Raw genomic sequence first — 25,014 nt, 5'->3', positions numbered from 1 at the left:
TTGTTGATAGCTAGTATATAGAAATACAATGTATTTTCTAGCTTGCTTTTGCATCCTACAACTTTACTGAATGTATTAGTTCTAAGAGAGCACAAGTGTGGCGCGCGTGTGTGTATGTTTTAGGGTTTTCTACATATAAGATTATGTCACCTATTAGTAGGGGTAGTTTTATTTCTTCCTTGCAAATTTGATTGCTTTTTATTTCTCTTATTTAACTCCTCTGGCTACAGCTTCCAGTGTCATGTTAACAGAAGTGTTGAAAGTGGGTATCTTTGTTTTCTTCCTTATCTCAGGGGAAAAACTTTCAGTCTTTCACCATTGAATATAATGTGAGCTGAGGGTTTTCCAAACTATAGAAATGATCCCTTTAAGGACAGTCTTTCCAAGAATTTTTCATATATGACCTTTATCATGTTGTGGCAGTTTCCTTCTATTTCTAGTTTTTTGTTTTTTTTTTTTAGTGTTTTTATCATAAAGGAGTGAATTTTGTCAAATGCTGCCCATCAGTTGAAATGATCATGCAGGTTTTCTCCTTCATTCTATTAATGTGGGACATTACACTGATTAATTTCTATACGTTGAACATCCTTGCATTCCTGGAATAAATCTACTTGGTTAAGGTGTACAATCCTTTAATTATACTGCTGAATGGTTTGCTAGTATTGTTAAGAAATTTTGCATCTGTATTCATTAGGGACATTGGTCTGTAGTTTTCTTTTCTTATAATGCCTCTGGTTTTGACATCAGGATAATGCTCCCTTCATAGAACAAGTGAGAGAGTGTTCACTCCTCTTCAAATTTTTGGAAGAGTTTGAGAAGGACTGGCATTAATTTTTCTTTAAGTGTTGGGTAGACCTCCCCAGTAAAGCCATCTGGCCCTAGGCTTTTTTTTGGTGGGAGGTTTGTGATTAGTGATTTGATTTCTTTAAGAGTTACGGGGTCTATTTGGATTTTCAATTTATTCTTAAGTCATTTTGGTGATTTGTGTATTTCCAGGAATGTGTCCATTTCATCTAGGTTACTCAACTTGGTGGCATACAGTTCTTCAGAGTATCATCTTATAACCCTTTCTATTTCTCTAAAGTCAGGATTAATGTCCTTTTTTCATTTCTGATTCAGCATTTCATTTTCCTCTTTTTCCTCCTTAGTCAATCCATTTAAAGTTTTGTCAGTTTTGTTGATTTTTCAAATAACCAACTTTCGGTTTCGGTCATTATTCTCTATTGCTCTTCAGTTATCGATTTCATTTATTTATGTTGTAATCTTTACACCAATAAATTGGTTAATCAAAATAATGAAGAGGTAAAACTACCAAAAAGATATAACAATACTACAATTTGGGTGCCTCTAAACATGGAACCAAAAAAATGTCAAAACTGATAGAACTATAAACAGAAATAGTCAACGCCATAATCATAGTTGAAGGTTTCACTTCTCTCTTAGTAACTGATAAAAGCAAGCCATTAAGCTATCAGTAAAGATGCAGAAGACTTAACACTATTAACCAATTCTATCACTGACATTTACAGAATATTCTACACAAGAACAAGGTACCTATGGCAATTGTACTATCTGTGAAATGATATGGTGCTATTTAAAAGAGGACTTGAATTAGTTATAAATGTATACTTCAAACTCAAGGGCTGGCAGTTAAAAAAAGTTTAAAAAGTATAATTTATTCAATTCATATGTTATTAGAGGGAAAAATGTTGCCTTATACAATGCTCAATTAAACCACAGAAGGCAGAATAAAAATGGGATACACACACACAAAGTAAGAGCAAGGGCAATGAATAAAAAACTGTAAGAAGGCCAGGCGCAGTGGCTCACGCCTGTAATCCCAGCACTTTGGGAGGCCGAGGCGGGCGGATCACGAGGTCAGGAGATCGAGACCATCCTGGCTAACATGGTGAAACCCCATCTCTACTAAAAATACAAAAAATTAGCCGGGCGTGGTGGTGGGCGCCTGTAGTCCCAGCTACTCGGGAGGCTGAGGCAGGAGAATGGGGTGAACCCGGGAGGCGGAGCTTGCAGTGAGCCGAGATCGTGCCACTGCACTCCAGCCTGGGCAACAGAGCGAGACTCCGTCTCAAAAAACAAACAAACAAACAAACAAAAAAACTGTAAGAAATATGGTAGATATTAATCCAACTGTATCAATTATCACTTTTAATGTCAGTGGTCTAAAGACATCAGCTAAAAGACAGAGACTGTCAGAGTAGATTAAAAAAACAAGATCTAACTATATGGTCTACAAGAAACCCACTTTAAATATAAAGACACTGATGGATTAAAAGTAAAGGGATGGAAAAAGATAGGCATGCTCACAGTAATTTAAAGAAAGTGGGAGGAGCTATATTAATTTAAGACAAAGTAGGGCAAGGAAAACTATCAGAGACAAAGAGGGGCATTACATAATGATACCTGGGCCAATTCTCCAAGAAAACATAACAGTCCTTAATGTGTATGTGTCTAGCAACAGAATCAAAATACGCGAGGCAAAAACTGATAGAAGTGGAAGGAGAAACAGATGACTCTACTATTATAGTTAGACACATCAACATGTCCCCCCAGTCAGTTAAGGACATAACTGAACTAAACAGCACCATCAATCAACTGGATTTAATATCAACATTATGGAATATTTTATCCAAGAAAAGCAGAATATTTAACTCTTCTCACACAGAACATTCATCATGACAGACCATGTTCTGGGCCATAAAATGCACCTTTAACAAATTTTAAAAAATCATATAAAATTATGCTCTCAGACCACAATGAAATTAAACTGGAAATCAGTAACAGAAAGATAGCTGGAAAGCTCCAAAATACCTGTAGACTAAACAACACATTTCTAAACAACACACATATTAAATAATTCAATAAAACTTAAAACTATTTGTAACTAAATGAAAATAAAACATCAAAATGTGTGAGATACAGTTAAAATAATGCTTAGAGGAAAATTTATAGCATTGAATGCACAAATTAGAAAAGATCGAAAACAAATAATCTAAGCTTTCAGGTTAGAAAACTAGAAAAAGAGCAAATTAAATCCAAAGTAAGGAGAAGAAAAGATATAATTAAAATTAGAGCAGAAATCGATGAAACGGAGAACAGAAAATCAATGGAGAAAAACTAACAAAAGCAAAAGCCAGATCTTTGTAAATATCAATGAACTGATGAACCTCTAGACATGTTAAGTAAGTGTATTTCTATCAGCTCCCTTGCATTAAAATTTTAAAATATATTTAAAAATTTCAATAGCTTTAGGGGTACAGTGGTTTTTTGTTACATGGATGAATTGTATAATGGTCAACTCTGGGCTTTAGTGTACCCATCACCCAAACAGTGTACGTTGTACCCAACAGGTGACTTTTCATTCCTCACCTCCCTCTTCCATCCTCCCCCTCACTCTGAGTCTCCAGTGTCAACTCTACTACTCTGTAGACCTCTGCATACCCATAGCTTAGCTCCAACTTCTGAGTGAGAACATGCAGTATTTGATTTTCTGTTCCTGAGTTACCTCACTTAGGATAATGGCCTTCAGTTCCATCTAAATGCTGCAAAATACATTATTTTGTTCTTTTTTATGGCTAGTGATATTCCAAGGTGTGTTTGTGTGTCTGCGCGTCCCATTTACTTTATCCACTCATTGGCTGATGAGGACTTAGGTTGATTCCCTATCTTTGCAATTGTGAATTGTGCTGCAATAAACATATGAGTATATGTATCCTTTTGTATAGAATGACTTCCTTTCCTTTGTGTAGATACTTACTAGTGGAATTCCTGGATCGAATGGTACATCTACTAGTAGTTCTTTGAGAAATCTCCATACTGTTTTCCATGGAGGTTGTACTAATTTACATTCCCACCAACAGCATGTAAGCATTCCCTTTTTACCGCATCTACATTAACATCTATTGTTTTTTGACTTTTTAAAAATGACCATTCTGATTGGGGTAAAATGGTATCTCACTGGTTTTATTTTGTAGTTTCCTGATGATTTGTGATGTTGAACATTTTTTCTCATGTTTGTTGGCCATTTGCATATATTTTCTTTCGAGAAATGTATATTCATGCTCTTTGCCCACTTTTTAATGGAATTATTTGACTTTTTTCTTGCTGACTTGAGTTCTTTATAGATTCTGGGTATTAGTACTTTTTCAGAAGTAAAGTTTGCAAATATTTCCTCCCAAACTGTAGGTTGTCTATTTACTTTGTTGATGATTTCTTTTGCTGTGCAGAAGCTTGTGAGTTTAATTAAGCCACATTTATTTATTTTTGTTTTTACTGTATTTGCTTTTGGGACTTAAGTCACACATTCTTTGCCTAGATCAATCTCCAGAAGAATTTTTCATAGGTTTTCTTCTAGAATTTTTTATGGTTTCAGGTCTTACATTTATGTCTCCAATCCATCTTGAGTTAATTCTTGCATTTTTAATAGTGTTTGTTTTGTGCATGTAGATGCTGTTATTTGGTACAAATAATATGTTTCTCATTTATACTACAAATGATCTACTTATCACATTTAATATCTGAAATCTGCTTAGCCCCAAATTATTACTGTTGCTTCTGTTTACTTTTTGTGTCATTTGATGATTAAGCTTCTCCTCATTCTTATTTTTTCCAGTTTGCTGGGTGATTTTATTCTAGGTGAGATTTTTTTGTAAGGAACATCTAGTTATATTTCCTAAGCCAATTTGAAGGCTTTTAAAGCTTTAACTGTATATATTTTATGCCAGAAATAATACTGGTTTTGACAGCTGTTTGTGTTTTTATATCCTAAGTACAATGCCTCATGACCAAAAGAAGACACTAATTGTAAGGCTTAGCCATCAGAATGTCTAGCAGATATTTGGAACACATCTTTCTTTGACCCAAAGTTTAAAAGTGGGCCATTATTTGAGTGTGATAAGGGAAGTATCAAATAGAAACCTATTTTCAGCCTTTCATCTCTCTTCCACTGTTCTACTCCTCTGGCCTTGCTTCACTTGTAAAAGCAGTAGCTTACAATCATTATCCTCTGCGTAACCGCCATCAATCACCGAGCTCTTCAGGCTAAATATCTCAACCAGAAAGTAGAAAGTCACAACTCAGAAAAGTTCCACTTCAACTCTGGCATGATGCTTCACCAATGATCTTGATACACCTTGCAAAAATGTGTCCTCAAACCAACTTCCATTATTGACCATGAATATTTTCCAGCACTCAATCCCAACCTTCCACATTCTCACTGCTTCCCTCCCTCTTGACTTCCCTTTCAAATTTTGTCTTCCCTCTCTCCTATCCATTTCCTTAGCCCTCTCCTCCTTAATCATTTCCACAGCTCTAATTTAACTCGGAATTTCCAGACATATTTATTTCCATTTTCACTCCCAAAAGTTAGTGCTACATTTCTAGCCATTAGACAATTCTATCTGAAATTAATTACTAAAACCAACTATAATCCTCTTCCTTAAATTTTCTCCCAGTATTTTCCCTAGTATTGTCAGACTAAAATAGGAGTCCTCAATTTCTTGATAATTTCTGTGGAATTCACACTTCCTTTCCCTTCGTTGCCTATGTTCTGCTTTAGTAAGGGCTCTGTCACTTAACACTGTATTACTGCAGTAGTCTCTTAATGAGATTCCCTTTTCCAGACTCTTCTCTCTCAAAGTCTATTCCAACAAAACTTGAAAAAATCGAATTGCCGCGTGTCATTTCCTTACTTCAGCATCTACAGTTCTGGTAAGTGGATCAAGCAAACACACAAGGTCGACTTTCAAGAAGCCGCAGTGTATTAACAGGCCACCTGTCTGCTGTTTACATCCAGATTCTATCCACCACAGATTCCCAGTTCCTCCAGTCAGCATATCTTCATTCACTTCTCTTGTTACTACTTTTTTTTCTCACATTGTTTTCCCATTCTGAAATGTCCCATTTCCTTCATTTCCCAACCCTGTATTCCTTCAAACACATTTTTCCATGAATTTTTCCAAACCCAGGGAGGTGGAAGTGGAGTTAAAGGAGCCTTATAATAAAGAAAAACAATCAAGAAAACGATGGCAGGTAGAAGCATAGTCTATATAAAGGAATGGAGAGTCTATATAAAGGAATGGTTAATGTGTAGCATTTTCAACCACTTTAAAATATAATTATCTAAAGCAAAATCTAATTACCATTACCATGTATTGTGGTGTTTATTAACATATGTGAAAGTAAACTGTAAGAAAATAATAGCCTAAAGAATAGATGGAGGAAACAGAAATATGCTGTTGTATGAGAACTGGTTATGACTCAAGGTATACTAAGTTAAACATGTGTACTGCAAACTCTAGAAACAACCTCCAAACAATAAAACAGACATACAAGAAGACAATAGCAGTGATAAAATGGAACCATAAAATATTCAACAAATCCAAAAGAAGGCAGACAAAGAGAAAAAAAGGAACAAAGAAAAAAAAAAAACAAACAGCAAGATGGTATATTTAAACCCAACTATGTCATTAAGGGCACTAAATGAAAATGGGCTACCCATTACATTAAGTCATATTTTCTAATGAATAAGAAAAAAACAAGAATTGACTATATGCTGTCTAAAAGAATATCCACTTAAATATAATTGGCATAGGTTAAAGGTATAATGATGGGAAAAGATATATTACACAAAAGCAAAAGAAACGTGGAGTACTTATATTAATATCAGATGAAATATAGATTTCAAAACAAATATTGCTGCCATCTATACAGAAGAACATTTCCTAATGATAAGGAGGTAAAGATGAGCATGGTGATGTATGTCTGCAATCCCAGCTATTCAAAAGGCTGAGGCAAGAGGACTGCTTGAGCCCAGGAGTTCAAATCCAGCCTGGACAAAATAGCAAGACCCCATCTCTTAAAAAAAAAAAGAAAAAGAGAAAAAGATGAGGTAAATTCACCAAGAAAACAATCTTTAATCTAAATATGTATGCAACTAACAATGAGGCTTCAAAATACATGAGGCAAAACCTAAAAGATAAAGCCATGATTATAGTTGACGATATTAACTATCTTTTTCAGAAACCAATAGAACAAGTAGGCAGAAAATCAGTAAGAATATAGAAGACATGAACAATACTACCAGCTGTCTTGACCTAATGAACACTGGTAGAACAATTTATGCAATAAAAGCAGAATACAGTTGAACCTTGAACAACATGAGTTTGAATTGCATGGGCCCACGTACACCCGGATTTTCTTCTGCACCTGCCACCTCTTGAGACAGCCAAGTCCAATCCCTCCTCTTCCTCCTCTTCCTCCTCTTCCTCAGCCTACTTAACATGAAGACAATGAGGAGGAAGACCTTTACGATAATCCACTTCCACTTCATGAATAGTAAATATATTTTCTCTTCCTTATGATTTTATTAATATTTCCTTTCCTGTGCTTACTATATTATAAAAATACAGTATATAATACAAATAACATACAAAATGTGTGTTAATCAACTGTTCATTAAGGCTTCGTTAACAGTGGGCTACTAACAGTTAAGTTTCTAGGGAGTCAAAAGTTACTGGGTTTTTGAGCATGGTGCCCCTAACTCCCGCAAGGGTCAATGTATAGGTTCTTTCAAGTGTATATAGAACATACAGCAACATAAGCCATTTTCTGGGGCATAAAACAAGTCTTTTAAAGTGTAAAACAATTAAAATCATATAAAATATGTTCTCCAACCACAAGAGAATTAAGCTAGGAATCAGTAACAGAAAGATATCTGAAAAATCCATATATTTGGAAATTAATCAACACACTTACAAATAATCCTTAAGAAGGAATCACAAGGGGAATTAAAACTCTTTTGAAATAAAAACACAGCACATCAAAATGTGCAAAGCATGACTAATAGTCCTTAGAGAGAAACTTAACTTAAATGATAAATTCCTTGAAAGACACAAAGAGCAAAATTCACCTGAGTAACAACAGATAACCACAACAGCCCTGTAACTATTAAATAAATTGAATTCACAGTGAAAAACTTACCAACAAAGACAAAACTCCAGGTCTAGGGAGAGCTTCACTAGTAAATCCCACCAAATATTTCATTAATAAATAATACAAATCCCATACAAACAATTCAATAAAATTAAAGAGAAAGGAGGAGTACTTCCCCTTTTGTTTTTAAAAAGCAAACATGATCCTGAAGTGAAAATTATACAAAGACATTTTAGGAAAAGAAGATGACATAGTAATATCACTCAGGATTTCAGGATGCAAATATCCTTAGAAATACAATGTACCAACGCTAGCAATATATAATAACATATCATGAACAAGTGGTTTTTTCAACAGGAATGCAAGGTTCACTCAACTTTGGAAAATCAATGTTAATTCACCATTTTAACAGAATATAAAAGAGAAAAGCCATATGATCATTGCAGTAAGTGCAGAAAAAGCTTTAATAAAATTCAATACCCATTCATGATTTTAAAAACTCTCCGTAACCTAGGACTAGAACTTCCTCAATCTGATAAAGGAGGTATAAAACACCTATATTATAACATCATGTTTTTATAACATATTCAAATAATTTTGACTTAGAGAAGACTTACAGAAATATAGTACACATGGTTACCATATGCCCTTTACCCACCTTCCTCTAATGTTAGTATCTTGTATAGCCATAGTATGAATATCAAAACAAAGAAATTAACATCAGTGCGATACTATTAACTAAACTGCCAACTTTATTTCAATTTCACCAGTTTTTCTACCAATGCCCCTCCCTAGTCCAGGACCCAACCCAGGATCCCACATTGCAGTTAAGTCATCATGCCACTTTAGTCTCTCCAATCTACGAGCGTTCCATCATCATTCTTTGTCTATCATGAGGCTGACACTTTTAAAGTTATCAGGCCAGGTATTTTGAGGAATGTCCCTCCATGTGAGTTCTTCAGGTTTCCTCATGATTATACTGAGGTTATGCATCTTTGGAGGAGAGCACTTCAAAAGTGCTGTGTCCTTCTCAGAGCATCTCATCATGGGTTCCATGAAGTCAACATCTTACTTACTGGTGATGTTAACCGTGATCACTTGGTTAAAACTGTGTTTTCCAGATCTCTCCACTGTAAAGTTAGTCATTTTACCTTTGTAAATGATAAATGTTCACAGGGAGATATCTTGAGAGTATGGAAATATCTTCTTTCCTAAACTTTTGCTTACTAATTTTAGCATTCATAGGTGAATTCTGAATGAGCAATTTTCACTCTGGAGTTCTAATGGTGATTTTCTACTTTCCTCACCTCTTTTACACTAATTGGAATTCATCTGTAAGGAAGACATGTCCCTCTCAACACTTTATTTATTTAGACAATCAATCACTTATTTATGCAATATAGACCTTTGGATCATAAACTAACACTATATTTATTTTGTTACTGAAATTGTTTCAGCTTTTGCCACAGGACCCTTCAGGTTGGGCTGTTTTCTATGTCTTGCCTTTTTTTTTTTAAGGCTCCCTCCTTACTTTCTGACACCACAAAATTCTCCACGCTCATCTTTTTTTCTTCCCTTATACTAGTGCTGAAATCAGTCACTTCCTCAAGGAGCCTTGGTTCCTTTTATTGGAGAATAATATTTAGAAACCCAGATCTGGCTGCTAGATGTGCTCATTAACATCATATTTAATGGTAAAAGGTGCTTTTCTCCCTAAGACTAGAAACAAAGTCAGGATGCTCACTCTTACCACTATTCAACATTATAATGAAGGTCTTAGCCAATACAGCAAGGCAAAAGAAGAAAGAAAATACATACAGATTAGAAATGAAGTAAAACTTTATTTACAGAAGTTATGATTGTCTGTGCAGAGAATTGTAAGTAATCTACAAAAAAGGTTACTACAACTAATTCTTGCAAGCCTGCAGGAGAAAAGGTCAATATGAAAAAACCAACTGTATTTCTATATACTGGCAGTAAAACAAAGTGAAAATGAAATTTTAAATATCATTTCCCTTGGAAGACATGAACCACATAAGGATAAACCTAACAAAATTTGTGTAAGACTTAAACATTGAAAATTACAAAACATTACTGTGAGAAATTAAAGACCACCTAAATAAATGGAGAAATAAATTGCATTCATGGATCTGAAGACTCATTGTTAAGATGTCAGCTCTCCCTAAATTTATCTAAAGATTCAACACAATCTCACACAAAATCTTAGCAGACTGAGTGTAAAATTTACGTAGAAATCTATATAGGCATTAATCTAGATAAATTCATGCTATAAAACACCCTGCTAGAGAATCTTAAAAGCTTGAAGGTACTTAAAGGATCATATCTTTTGCATGAGTAAATGACCTGTCCATTTCCACAAAGAAAGCAAGAAGCAAATCCAGGACCAGGATCCAACTTTGTTCTTTCATGTTTTGATACTGTGCTCTTTAGAGTGGTACATCATGGTACTTGTAATTAAGATTACTTTCACTTTTTGCTTTGCCTAGAAAGAGATTCAGATCTCCTCAACAGATGCCAGAATCTCTAGATGTGCCATCACCTCTCGATGTGCAGCAATAAGTAGAAAAATAACCAATAATTATGTGATAATAAATTAAGAATAATAAATTTATCAAAACTTAATAAAAATGTAACAATAATCCCTGATCTTAGGAATGAATTGACTTTTACAATAAATTACACATTTTAAAGATACAAGGACTCCATTAAAATGTTTTATTTTATAAATTATTTAGTAATTTACATTAAAACATTGAAATTTTAACTGAATTCATTAAAACAGCTACTAACCCCCAGGCTGGTTCTCAAAATTAATATCATGTTCATCTGTGATATGATACAAACCCAAATAGACTCAATCACATTTTCCTTTTAGAAAGAAACTCAAATTTAAAAGTGCTGCTACAATAAAGTTGCTCCTTCAAGTATGTATGGGGCGGCAGAGAACACCAGAGCCTCGCGGGTCACACAGGACACCATGAGTAAGCCTGTAGATGGCACCAATCCACGACCAATCTATTGTTTACAGAAACAGTCATTTTGGGTTGTGCTTCTTTATGCAAGATATTTAACACCTTTGCTCAAATTAAGTGGCACCCATTAAAAAAAAATAATTATAACAACTTGAACGAATTTATCTACATACGTCATCAGAAGGTGTTTAGGCAGGTCCTCCTCCCTGCCAGAGCTGCTGGCTCCCCTAATTCCATTCTCACGTGGTAGTTCTGGCTGTCTTACTATCACCTTTACACTGGGCATGTCTAACCCAGTGGAGCTGAGATAGGATAGGCCTTGCTTCCTTACTGGTATACTGTTTGGGCTCTCAGAGCTTTCTCCAGGTGGGGCCAAACTCTTATTTAACATGAATAGCTGAACACTGAGATAAGGAAACTTTGTAGCAAATCTCATTTCCTCACAGGACTAAGAAGGTCCATATTTTGGCCCTTCCTTGAATTTACAGGGCCATATTGGTACCTCAACCATTGTCTCTTAAAGAAATGGTTCTTTTCCTCTTCTTTTTTTTGGAGTAAGTCCTCCTAGAAGAGGGTGTCTAGAAGGGATGATATTTAGTTGTAGCTTATTACTAGCTATTTATTAAAAATAAAACCATGCATGATTTCTGGGAGACACAGCAAGCCCTTCTCTCTTCCAGGTTCTTTTGTAGTGTACTGACACGATGAAAACAGTACATAGCTCATTAGAGGCATTCCTATATATGCATGCCACTCATAAGGAACATCCTCAGTGATACAAAGTGGATGTAAAATTGTCTATAAGAAGTGAATAAACATTTAGGACATTTAAGAATGCTCAAGTGCTTCTCATAAAGGTTGTGAAGGATTCAGGACTTAACATGGTACTTTATACATAGTAGAAACTCAAGATACGTGAGTTGAATCTAGTAGAGGTGTCTAATATGATGCACCTATTTTAAATTCCTAGTTACAAGAAACAGAAAATCACCATACTCCCAGTGACCAATAACATAATACAGACATGAAGTGCTTGTGTGACTTCCTCCTAACTCATCTAATTCATACGACATAATTCTATCTTTACCTTAAGGCTTAACAGAGAAGAACACTTGGCACATAACAGACCCCAAATAAATGTTGTTGACTAATAAATGTTTCAGATAAAAATATGAAATGTTGGAATAAACTGAAATGGATGAACTAAAAATAATTACAGAAAAATTCTGAGTAAATTATTGAAGGAAAAACATTTTATAGTAAACATTTTATACAAGCATCTGAAAATCAAAATATCAAAATCCCTGTCTGTACTAACAATATCTGAGGTAGGGAAAAAAAAAAAAAGCAGGGGGAGAGGGGGACAGACATCATAATTTCCTGTTCCTGAACTTAAGCAAAAGTTGCAGTATTAAAAACAAGAAGGGTGGGTGCAGTGGTTCACGTCTGTGATCCCAGCACTTTGGGAGGCCAAGGAGAGAGGATTGTTTGAGCCCAGGAATTCAGTACCATACTGGGAAACATGGCAAAACCTACAAAAAGTACCAAAAACTTAGGCAGGTATGGTGGCTCATGCCTGCAGTCCAAGCTACTTGGTAGGCTGAGGTGAGAGGATCACCTGAGCCTGGGGAGGTAGAGGCTGCTGAGCTGTGATCGTGCCGTGCCACTGCACTCCAGCCTGGCCAACAAAGACCTTGCCTCAAAAAATAAATAAATTAAAAAAAAGTAATAAGCAGATCACAATAAAACTAAACATATATAATTAGTAGTGGGTTTTTTTTTAAGAGATTGGGTCTCACTCTGTCATCCCGGCTGGAGTACAGTGGTGTCATCACAGCTCACTGCAGCCTCAACCTTCTGTGCTCAAGCGATTCTCCTGCCTGCCTTAGCAGCCTTCTTAGGAGTGCGCCACCACACCCAGCTGATTTTTTTTTTTTTTCTTGTAGAGATGGGGTCTTACTGTGTTGCCCAGGCTGGTCTCAAACTCCTGGCCTCAAGTGATCCTCCCACCTCAGCCTCCCAAAGTGCTGGGATTACAGGCATGAGCCACCATGCCTGGCCTAGTAGTATTCGTTTTGTGGGCAATAAAGTTCTGTTTCAAATGACAGAGAAGTCCAAAATAAGACACTGTGTTTACTATCTTCATTAAATATTAAAAACAAATTTCTTTAAATTCCTTTTAAAACAAGGATTTGTATAAATGAATCTGAAGTGTTCACTTCAAAATTAAAGACATAAGGGCAAATTAAAAATTTTTCACTAGTTTTCTTAAAGAAAAAATAACACTTGGTATCTTTATTAAAATTAAAGAAATAATGAGAGGCAAACAAATTATTATGGGAAAAAATAGAAAAATAAATTCTGTGATCATGTTGAGTAAAATCTCAAGAGGCATTTGGGGAGTCAAAATCATGAGTACAATTTTGTGCACAGAAGTTCAATAATCACTTAAATGTCGGTAAAATGGAAAGTATCATTACATCATTAACTTTTATTCACTTAAAATATTTTTGCTATAAATTCATTTTAGCAGTGCAGCCAAAATATATACACACTATGCCATAAAGAAATCTTACCTTTTTATCATATACATCTTGCCAGTTTACTCCAGAAAAGAAACTGTGTCTCATAATTTCTTTTGCATCATCTGGTCCTCCACCAAGGCTATGAGAACAGAAATAAAATTAAATAAGTATAAAACATTTACATAAGCTCAAAGCATAACAAAAAAGGTTTTGTGAAAGTGTAATTTTCTGTGTAATAAATAGTTCTTGGGATAAATAGCTCTAAAAGTAAAAAGCTTTTGCTATAAGATCTATTTTTCCTAATATACTTATAAGAACTAGCTTCAGAACAGTATGGTATTTGGAAAAGAGCAGAGGCTTTAGAGATAAATCTGGAAGAGGCAATCATGTCTGGCACTTATGAGATGTGTGACAACAGAAAAGAGGCTTAACCTCAGTTTTCTAATCTGCAGAGTGGGGAATGATAACGTTTGCTGGTGGGTCACTGCAAGGGTTAGAAACAACATAGGAATATGGTTTGGCTGTGTCTCCACCCAAATCTCATCTTGAACTGTAGCTCCCATAATCCCCTTGTGTCATGGGAGGGACCAGGTGGGAGGTAACTGAATCATTGGGGCAGGTTTTTCCCATGCTGTTCTCATGATAGTCAATAGGTCTCATGAGATCTGATGGTTTTATAAAGGGCAGCTCCCCTGCACATGCCCTTGCCTGCCACCATGTAAGATGTGCCTCTGCTCCTCCTTCACCTTCTGCCATGATTGTGAGGCCTCCCCAGCCATGTGGAACTGTGAGTCCAATAAACCCCTTTTTCTTTATAAATTATGCGGTCTCAGGTATTTCTTCATAGCAGAATGAAAGTGGACTAATACAATAATAGGTAAAGAAATTTCAGTGTTTTCTGGCATATTCAGTTTAATATAGTACATATTACTAAGCATAAAAGAACTAAAAGTGAGAAATAGGAAGAACAGGAGGAAAAGAGGGGAAAAGAACAAGGAAAGGAAGATAAAATAAACCTATTTAAATCTGAATTTAATATAGTAGGCTTTATTTGGACTTGTTCATTATTAGAAATGATATGTGCTGGTAAGTGCTTAACAACCAGCTCTATGTGAGCAATCATGCATTTATACAAATATAATTTTTTTTCTTTTTTTTTTTTTCAAGGGCACAGTAGATACCAGGTACTCAGAGCAGAGCAGCCATGGAGCTGCTGGGACCAAATCTTGCCTGACCTAGCCACCACCACACCCCAGACATATAAATTTAAATTTTACTGATATAAAGAATGCAAAACACAAAATTTACAAAGATCATAAAACATGCGATGTTGTGTATTGTAAATTAGTCACCTGATTCTCACAGAAAACTTGTTAATTTTTGCTGTACTCCAAAGCCACTAATGGATGAACCTTACGATTAGTTCCAACATGAATATTGGTTGACATTTTTGTTTATGTTAAAGTCAAAGCTGAAAGTGATACAATGGAGACTTCAGAACTTCACTTGTCAGCTATGTGAGTGACTTCTTTGCTAAATGGTTAGTAACTTTGGGACAGTGGAAGAAGACTCATTTTTTGGTGCTATTTACAATGTAATGAATCTGCATTATTAATATTTTATTTTAAGTCTAAACAGTCAACAAAACAGTAAGTCCAGCCCCAACTCATAGTATTTGCCAATTCTGGTGGTATAAATTCTCCTGCCGTGGCCAGTTTCAAGCTACAAATAAGATGTCACTGAACATGTGGGCAGGAAGAGATGCATAGTAGCAAACCATTATATATTATGTCCATACAGATACAGCAGACATAACTAATCTCAAAAATACAGATAACAGTGAAACATAACAAATTAAGGAGTAATGAGTTTTTAGTATTTATGATCTTTGACTTTCCTATTCTTAATTAGTAAATTTATATAATTTTTAGTAATGACTATAATATACAACCAGCTCACAAAACTGGTGAAAATTTAACAGTTGGTTCTTGAGAGCTGGTATATGCTAACTCCAACACACCACTGGGTTGGAAGAAAACCAAATAGGTCATAGAAAACAAATACAGATGCTCCTAAACTTAACGATGGGTTATGTCTAGATAAACCCACATTTCAACTTAAGATGGGTTTATCTGGATGCAATTCCATCATTAGTTGAGGAGCATACTAAATACGATCAGTTTCGCACCATCATAAAATCAAAAATTGTCAAGCCATCGTAGGTCAGAAATCATTTATAATTATATAATTCTAATGAATTCTGGTTATTAGATCTAAGAAACACATGACTGGGAAGGACCTAGGATCCTTTGACACACAGTTAAAATGGAAAACAGTCAACTGATACCTGAATATCTTTAGTGATGATAAATAATTCCCACCAGCTGGGTCTCCAACTCCCAGATCCTTATAAAATTCTCTAAATGAACTATACCCCAGAGACGGGACTTTCAGGTTTGATCATAATAGTGCTGTTCGATGTTTGCATTTGGAATTTTCAGACTGGTAGTTCTGTATTCAGTGAGAGCTCAGCATTTCAGACCCTGCCCTCTTTTTCATTCTATTTCAGTTGTGTAGGTTTCTTTCCCAGGAGACTGCAAACTCCTTTGAAGGCAAGATCAGTGCTGGATTATCCAAAAGGCATTCTAAGCTTGTGCTTAGGGAACCAGAGAAGCAAAAGCACCAAAACACGTTTCTGAAAAGCATTTAATATTTTCAAGCATGTGTCAACATAGTCTGCATGAGAAACATCAAAGCTCCATGGCATTTTCTTACACTTATGTTGTAGTTTATTTCAATACTGTTTTCATTTGAATTGTACTTGAGATGGGAGTTGGAGAATCATAATCATTTTGTAAATAAAATGTTTTAATCTAGCTTTAGTTATCCATTTTTGTAACTCCTCAAGTTTTCTAGCAATACTTTGGTTTTGAACATAGCCAGCATTTATTCTATATTTATCAAATACATATAAAACTAAAATATCAGCTATGAATACTATGCAAAGTCTGAGAATACAATCAGACTTCCATTTTAGAAGCTAGGAGAAATTCTTTAACACACTTCCTCAATGTGTGAAACTGTCAAAAATTTCAGTGTCAATGACTCTCTAATATACAATTTAAGACTTCAAAAATAATAACAAAATATGCTTTGAAGTAAGATATTTATGTCTAGAATACTAAACTCCAGTATCAGAATGCCAAACTAAATCCTCAGCTACTATGAATTCCTTTACTATTAGGAACATCACAGAATTCACATTTTCCTAATGTTACTGAATACATGAGGTCATGCTTTTCCTATCAACTCCACATAGGAAGATAAAGGAGGGGCTAACAGAATGAACATAAAGGATGGAGACTAATAAATAAAAGCAAAATAATAGTTGACCCTTGGATAGAACTAACAGCAATTCAATAAGAAACACCAGAAAAATTCCAGTAGTATTTAAAATAGCTGCATAGAAAAAATGAAGAGGTGTATTATAATGCTATCATTACTTATGTTTCCAAAGGCTTTTCAAGGTCCTTGTTAGCTTTCTTTTCCTTCTACACTTGAAACTGAGGTTCCCTAAGATTCTGTCCTAGGCCCTCTTCTCCTTATCCACTACCCTCGCCACTACTGCCTCAGCTCTAGCTACCTCCTGGATGCAGTTATGCTTCCCAATCCAGGTAGTCAGTTACTGTGTTTCTTTTAAGCATTCATTCTATTATTTCCAGCTGCTCACTTGACATTTCCATCTTGGTTTTATATAGAAACTTCAGACTCAGTGTACCCAAAGTTATTATCAACATCTAGCCCCATCAAGCCTCCTTGGTTTGCATACCCTGTCTGTTAATCACCCTAGCTGGAAACCTCAGAGGGATTCCTAACTCCTCCTACTTCCTCACAGTTTCTAGTTAATCATAACCTCTATCACTTGGGTACTACTGCTTCAGGGAGGACTCCATCTATTATCTGAACAATTCCATAAATATTCTTTTTTAAAAAAAGACAGGGACTCACTCTATTGCCCAGGCTGGAGTGCAATGGTGTCACCTTGGGTCATTGCAGTCTCGACCTCCTGGGCTCCAGCGATTCCCCCACCTCAGCCTCCCAAGTAGCTGGGACTACAGCATGTGCCACCACACCCAGCATTTTATTTTTTTTTTAGTAGAGATGAATCTTGCTATGTTGTCCAGGTTGGTCTTGAACTCCCGACCTCAAGTGATCTTCTTGCCTCGGCCTCCCGAAGTGCTGGGATTACAGGCATGAGCCACTGTGCCCGGCCCCATAAACACTTTTAACTGCTCTGCCTGCCCCTGGATCCTCACTCATCTAATCTGTCCATGACAAAGCTGCCAGAGTTACCTTTTCATGACACAAATCTGATTATACTATCCCTTGCTTTAAACACTTAAGCAGTATCTCACCCTCTTCTGAATGAAGACTAAATATTTTCTAAGAAACCTAAGATCCTTATAATCTAATATATCAGCTTCATTTCCCAATGTTACCCAACTCATATTCTACACTCTAGTCACTGAACTTCTCAAATGCCATGTTCTTTTGCAATCCTAGCTATACTCTACATGTAAATTTCTGTGCTTGAGTGCCAATGCAAATTCAAACTCCTTTCTGATTCAGCTCAAGTCCCCCAGTCCCCTAGACAAAGCCAATAATTTCAACAGTACTTTGTACGTAGTTTGACCTGAACATCTGTGAGTATATGTTTTGTGCCCCAAATTATTCTATGAACATCTAGAGCAGAGACTGGTTCCTCTCACTTATCCTTGTATTCCCTGTATTTTGATGCAGCAGTGGAGGGGCTTGACACATCTATTATAAAAGAAATTATTAGATCATTGAAAATACTGCATCTTCTCATTAGATCAATATCAACCTCCTGGTGAACAAACAGTTAGGAATTATTCTATTAATACATACCAGGCGGTTAACATTCTAAGAATTTGCCTTACATTCATTCAATAGTTCCTAAGTACCAACTATGTGCTATTCATGGAGTGGGCTGACAAATAAAAAAAAATGAATGAGACATACACATGAAAACCACAAGTATATTTTGTTCTACTAGCCACTTATATAAAGAGGGCCACAAAGTAAAGGGTGGTCAAAGTTGCCTGCAGGAATAAGAAAAGGATGAGATAAATATTCACTGCCTTGAGTACCAAGCCAAGTATTAGACCAAAGAATGAAATAGATAAAAGTCGGCTGGACACGGTGGCTCACGCCTGTAATCCCAGCACTTTGGAAAGCCGAGGGGGGTGAATCACGAGGTCAGGAGATGGAGACCATCCTGGCCAACATGGTGAAACCCCATCTCTACTAAAATACCAAAAAAAAAAAAAAAAGCCAGTGTGGTGGCAGGCACCTGTAGTCCCAGCTACTCAGGAGGCTGAGGCAGGGGAATGGCGTGAACCCAGGAGGCGGAGGCGGAGGCGGAGGTCGCAGTGGGCCAAGATTGCGCCACTGCACTCCAGCCCAGACAACAGAGCGAGACTCCCTCTCAAAAAAAAAAAAAAAAAGATAAAAGTCACCACTCTGTTTAAAGTTACCTATCATTGGGTGCCGCTCCTTACTTAATTGTAAAAGAATGCTATTAAACGGAACACATTTCAAAACTTAAACTGAGAAATTGTTGCATTGTAAATAAGACACATAAGAAATACCAAATAGGCACCAAGAAACTTGACTTCTACTCTTGGTCTGCATGAATGTTCTGAGAGACCTTGAATAAATCACCTAACCCTCTCTGGGCCTTTGTTTTCAACTCAGTGAAATGGAAATGAGAATAGTATCTCCACTATCCACCCAACAAGGCTACTGAAAAAGCAAGGGAATTAATAGATGTGAAAGTGCTCTGAAAAAGAAAACAAAATCACTTTACACATATAAATAATATCTGTAGCTAGGATTACAAAATGTTTCTTGAATGATTCTTCACAAAGCAAAAAGACAATATCTCTTTTATTATGTTTGCTTATTTCTGCTGAAGATAAAGCCATGTTTCTTACAAGGTTAAAAGCTAGAAGAATGCAATGAAAACCATTTCTCAGATAGACTTAAAAATCCAACTTTTTGGGATTCACTCATTAACCCAGTCATATATGTGTAATATATATATGAGCATCAACTATAAATAAAACATTTTCATAAAACTCTATGTGAGGTATTATAAAATATTCAACAATATGTGAAATCATCTATGCTTCAAATGAGCAGACTCAGAGAAATACTGATATGCATAGATACCTAGATGGGAAGGCAGATATATACATATACAAACACACATATTAAGAGACATTTTAATATTAATAGTCATTTCACATATGATTTATGAATTTATAAACATGAATGAATGTATAAACATGAATAAAAAATACTGTAGCTCATTGAACAAAGCAGCAAGAGCCATAGGGTTCTTCAGTTCATAGCTGTAGCTACAAAAACAGAAATACAAAGTGTGTACAATTATTTTTTGCCATTAACCCTTTCAGCTCTGCATAGAAAAGATTACTTTCAAATGACAAAAAAGCAGTTAGAGGCTGGGTGCGGTGGCTCACGACTGTAATCCCAGCACTTTGGGAGGCCGAGGCGGGAGGATCACTTGAGGTCGAGAGTTCAAGACTAGCCTGGCCAACTTGGCAAAACCCCGTCTCTACTAAAAATACAAAAATTAGCCAGGCGTGGTGGAGGTGCCTGTAGTCCCAGCTACTCAGGAGGCTGAGGCAGGAGAATCACTTGAACCTGGGAAGCGGAGGTTGCAGTGAGTCAAGATTGAGCCACTGTACTCCAGCCAGGGTGGCAGAGTGAGACTCCATCTCAAAAAAAAAAAAAAATGCAATTAGATATGTTAACACAGGTTGCGGGTGGGAGGAGAGTATTGAAAAATAGGTCTATTCCTTTTATAAGAAATAAAAAGGCCCAGAGACCGAAAGAAAGAAAGGGGATTCTCCTATCCCCACAAGATCAAGTAACAGAGCAATTAAGAAATTTTCACTCGTAATATGGATAATGAAACTCTCAAAAATCCTTATTTGGTAAATCTGCATAAAATTTCCAAGTTAGGAAAGAGTTGAGAAAAATTTTTAAATGTTCTATATTATGCAGTTAAAAATAAGTCAGGATCTCAGTGGGAAGATGTCTACACCAAATACATTGCTTCTTGGAGTTAGTTATATTTGAATTAATTTCCATATCTCAATTTTTAACCACATTCATCAGTAATTCACTAAGCGTTATTTGAGGCTTACCGTTTATTTGGATCCTTTATCAAGAGCCCTGAAAGCAATGATTTTGCATCTGAAGAGAGTGTTCGAGGAAATTTAATGTCTTCCATTAATATTAATTCAAAAAGTTTCTCATGGTCCTGGTTGTAGAAAGGTAGCCTCCCACACATCATTTCATACATGACAACCCCTAGGCCCCACCAGTCTACTGCTCGGCCATAGTCGTTATCTTCTAACACCTAAAAGTGAAATCAGTAAAGAGATTAATTATTACATGTTAACTTTTAAAGCATTATTCATAAAACATAAGATTTTTACATAAAAATGAATCTTAACTTTCGAAGCCTAGGTAGTCTGAGTTCTTGACATTTAAACTGTGAAGCATCCTACAAAAAATACAAATCACATCAAATATGTGAAATATTCAATATATATCCAGAAATGGCCAGTGTACAAAAAAAGGGGCAGGTCGTACAAAAAAAAATCCCAAGTACATGAATATACATAAGGATCAAATGAAAAACGTTAGCTAGCATATTTACATATTTTTTCTTAGGCCTACTGACTTTTTCATTCTGGTTCCACCCATGTGGACTTTAAGTAACGACTCAGAGCTAGGGTGTGCTGATTACAGAGCACATAGCGTGCACTGCACGTTCTTGCCTTAGGAAGAACTAAGTAATACAAACTAAACAGTGAAAGACAGTAGTAAACAAAGGCAATGGAATGGAGAAGTCTACAGGGCAGGACAACCATTAAAGTAAGTTTGAAAAACCTTTGGATGCCCCTATATGTTTCAGCTCTTTCTAGAACTATTTAAGAGACAAAGTGAATATAAAAGCTTATGGTATGAGCTGTAATAAACTTTGATAGCCACAGCTTTATACCTCCCAACAAAAATTTCTGTTACAGCAAAAAAATGGATTTAATATCTGTGTGGTATATGTCCTTAAATTTTTCCCAAAATATATTACATGCAAAATAAATTTAGTTAGAAATGATACAAAAGTATATCCGTTTGCCTATGCTGGAGCAATCTGTTCAAATGGGAACATGGTAACCTACCATTTGCCCCAGGAAAAATTTGGTTTTACCTTTTTATCAGATTTGTTCTTCATCCAATGGAATATTCCTCATCTATAGGCAACTTTGAATATTTTATTTTAAAACTATATTTGATAATCTTAAAGCTTATTTTATTTGATCCTCTCAGCTTTGGAAAACCAGATCAGGAAAACCAAATATATGAATTTATCAATTTAAAAACACTTATAACTGATTACAAAGGAGAACATTTGATAAGGACAAAGCAGTACTTGTGTTCCAAACTTTCTTGCTTCGAATTAAATATTTTCTGGAAGATTACTCTTACATGACTTTTATTTAAAATGTACCAATAATCTCACAGAATTACAGGTGATATTTTTGACAGTTACATTATGATTACCTAAAAATACTATGAAAGGCATTTTGGTAGGATATTTAAAGACAAAGGATATAATTTATAAGAAAAAATATGTTACTTAAAAGATCTATTCAATAAGCATTTCTATTATGAAAATATTTTTAATTCAATTATATCAATGTTTGTTTTATGGCTAAAAAACTGAAAACTTCACTGGTAAGATATGAACACAAGTTTAGATCCTATGCTTTTCTAGAAACGTTTTGTAAATCACAAACTAACAAAAAAACATTTTCTGGAAGAACAACAAATTCTAGTTTTCCTCATTAGCGCAAAGAATGTCATATTTTTACTTGTTTGAAATAAGTAATTTGAGAACAAACAGAAAACAAAAAAAAACCTAAAAAAGCAGAAGAAATTCTACTTCATATTTACGTTAAAGGAAATGCTGCATACATTATTTTAAAATACCATTGACTTTTGATGATTCAAGGATCTATCTCATGGCCAATTAGTACAATGCACTGTTTGTGGGCCCTTATCTAATTGACACAAGATTTTAACTAATAACAACCAAAAATTTAAATCTAAGTAACCTTTAACTGCATTCCTACAACACCAACACAACAGTGGCATATACGAAAAGGAGCCAAATGTGGTTTTTAACCTCTTTTTTTTCATAAAACCATAAAAAGCATAAAAGCTGGATTAACTGCCTCCCGAACCCACAATTCACCAGCCGGGTTCTCATCCCCAGCTGGCAAAACTGGCAATCCTTTATTTTTGTTTAAATACCTGGTTTGCAGCCAGAAGGGAAAGTGAGTACATAAAAAAGGGAGGTTTTATTTTTGAAGAGAAATAAGCAACTGAAAAATAAAACTGCATTGTAAAAAAATCTGTTTGATAAAATAAAATACATTTTATTTAGCTTTGTAAAATGAATATCGATTCTTAAAATAAGTGATTTTGCCTCTGAACATACGTGCCTTAATTGATCTACAGATACATAATGCTATAAATAGAACTGTTTGCCGTATCACTTTGTATTGAACAAAACTGACGTAACGTATTGTCTTCCTGACATGTAAACTTAAGGAATGCTGAGGAGAAAACACCCTAACAACTAAAATCCCTCTTTACCTGAGAGACTTCACTATCAATTAGAAAGATTTTTGTCCAAATCCTATCTCCAAACAGCTATAAGATGAAACATACATAAATAATGATTACAGTATCCCACATGTGGATACATATGTTCCCACTTTTAAAACAACATCCTTTCTCTTTCCTGAATCTAAATTATTTCAAAACACAATACTTTTAAATACTCTGGAAATCCCACAGTCAAATTAACCAATTCGAATCCAATAACCTCTTTCACATTATTTTAGGAAGACAATTTTTCTCCCTCTACTCAAAGCACTTATTATTCTATAAATACATAACATATAAAATTTACATTTTTTTAACTTAAAGATTGCAAATTCTTTCTGGCTACCTCTGATAATTTTTTTTCTAGCTAAAAGGCTAATTTATTTCATGGTTATTGTGAGGGCTGGCTGAAAGGTATGATAAACAGTGGTATAACGGACAGGTACAACAATGGTAGAGCATATTTCAACTTCATTAAAAGGTAATTTCTCATATAATTTGGATATAAATGCAGAACAAAATATGCTCCTGAAAAAAATCCAGTGAAAGATTTATCTTGAAGAAATAAACTTCTGTCTCCTTTCCATAAAACCAACATTACTGACTTGTAAATGAAACCCAACTTTAAATAGGAAAGCAGACATTTGGTATTTCCTGTACCCCTACAGTCCTTTGTAACCACAGATGTAGTTGTACATTATACCTACCTTTAATACAAATGCCCAAACAGAGATGAAAGAGGAGATGTGGAACATCAAAAAAATGTAATTGTTAAAAAATGATGAGAGGTCACATCAACTGAAAACTTAAACAGAGCACAAACTCTAGAAAACAAGGCTGTATTTCTAATAGGAGCCAGAAATTGCTTTACTTTATGATACGATAAAACCTAAGACTCAAAGAGGTTACAGCAGATACAAATTAACATTAAATATCCTGGAAATATTTGATCAATATTTGATGAAGACACTTACATTTATAAAACAGCCAGGTGAGTTAAAACAATTAGTTCTTGAATTGTTATTAATTTCAAAGAATGATATTGAATGAGAAACTATATATTTTTAAATGATACTACCAATTCAAGTTACTAATGTAAATATTTATTTGGCTAATGGGCTTTTTCAAAACAAAAAAAAAACCTATTCATTCCAATATTCGTTTACCAGGAGGATTTACTAGGAGGTTAAAGGGACCCCTCTCTCAGCTTGCCCACCAGGCCACACAATGCACCCAAGGCAAGCAATTATAAGGAGGCTATGTATGCCCTGGAGTGGCTTATTGCTCAAACAATAATCCTGACAGAACAGATGGGGGAAAAAATTAAACATCTAAACAAACTGTCTGCACACCTATGCTGTGAAAGTAAACTGCGAACTTGGATGAACCAATTTACCACTAATTCAAAAAAAAAAAAATGTTTTTTCTGGTAGCCTTACATTTCAGGTAACTGATAGATGTGTGTTTTATACCTAAACATACATCTATATCATTTATCATTTATGGGAGCCCTTCAGATATTCTTAACATCACAGGTATGGGCTAAGAAAAAAAGACCTATAAATCTTCTCATTCAGATTTTAAAGTAAACTGCAGCTTCAGGAAAAGTATCCATTTCAATACATAAGATTATAAATTCTACAGTTGCTTGGTATTTTCTTCATAAATATATATTTTATAACTATTTCTCAACTGTTTTAATAGTTCTTAAGTGACAGCAACTGTCAATGCCATTTGCTATGAATTAGAATGTT

The 25,014-nt window shown here is 35.2% G+C and overlaps 1 protein-coding gene across 7 annotated transcripts in view; it reads right to left on the bottom strand.

Moving 5' to 3' along the window:
* The window catches only part of AKT3 (AKT serine/threonine kinase 3), a 365,144-nt gene that overhangs the window by 29,049 nt on the left and 311,081 nt on the right, over nucleotides 1–25,014 (bottom strand). For 6 of the 7 annotated variants that reach the window (XM_054501224.2, XM_063668069.1, XM_063668092.1 and 3 more), the window contains 2 exons: nucleotides 20,728–20,942; nucleotides 13,523–13,610 (listed from right to left, as the gene is read on the bottom strand). In XM_054501224.2, the coding sequence (XP_054357199.1) occupies nucleotides 13,523–13,610; nucleotides 20,728–20,942 (303 nt within the window). Of the gene's footprint in view, nucleotides 1–9,777; nucleotides 10,990–13,522; nucleotides 13,611–20,727; nucleotides 20,943–25,014 lie in introns of those variants that run through there. The other variant, XM_054501235.2, reaches the window with a different exon arrangement.

The sequence above is a fragment of the Pongo pygmaeus genome, chromosome 1 (assembly GCF_028885625.2).
Source record: "Pongo pygmaeus isolate AG05252 chromosome 1, NHGRI_mPonPyg2-v2.0_pri, whole genome shotgun sequence".
NCBI lineage: Eukaryota > Metazoa > Chordata > Mammalia > Primates > Hominidae > Pongo > Pongo pygmaeus.
The sequence above is the reverse complement of the archived record's forward strand: the minus strand, read 5'-3'. Positions and strand labels throughout refer to the sequence as shown.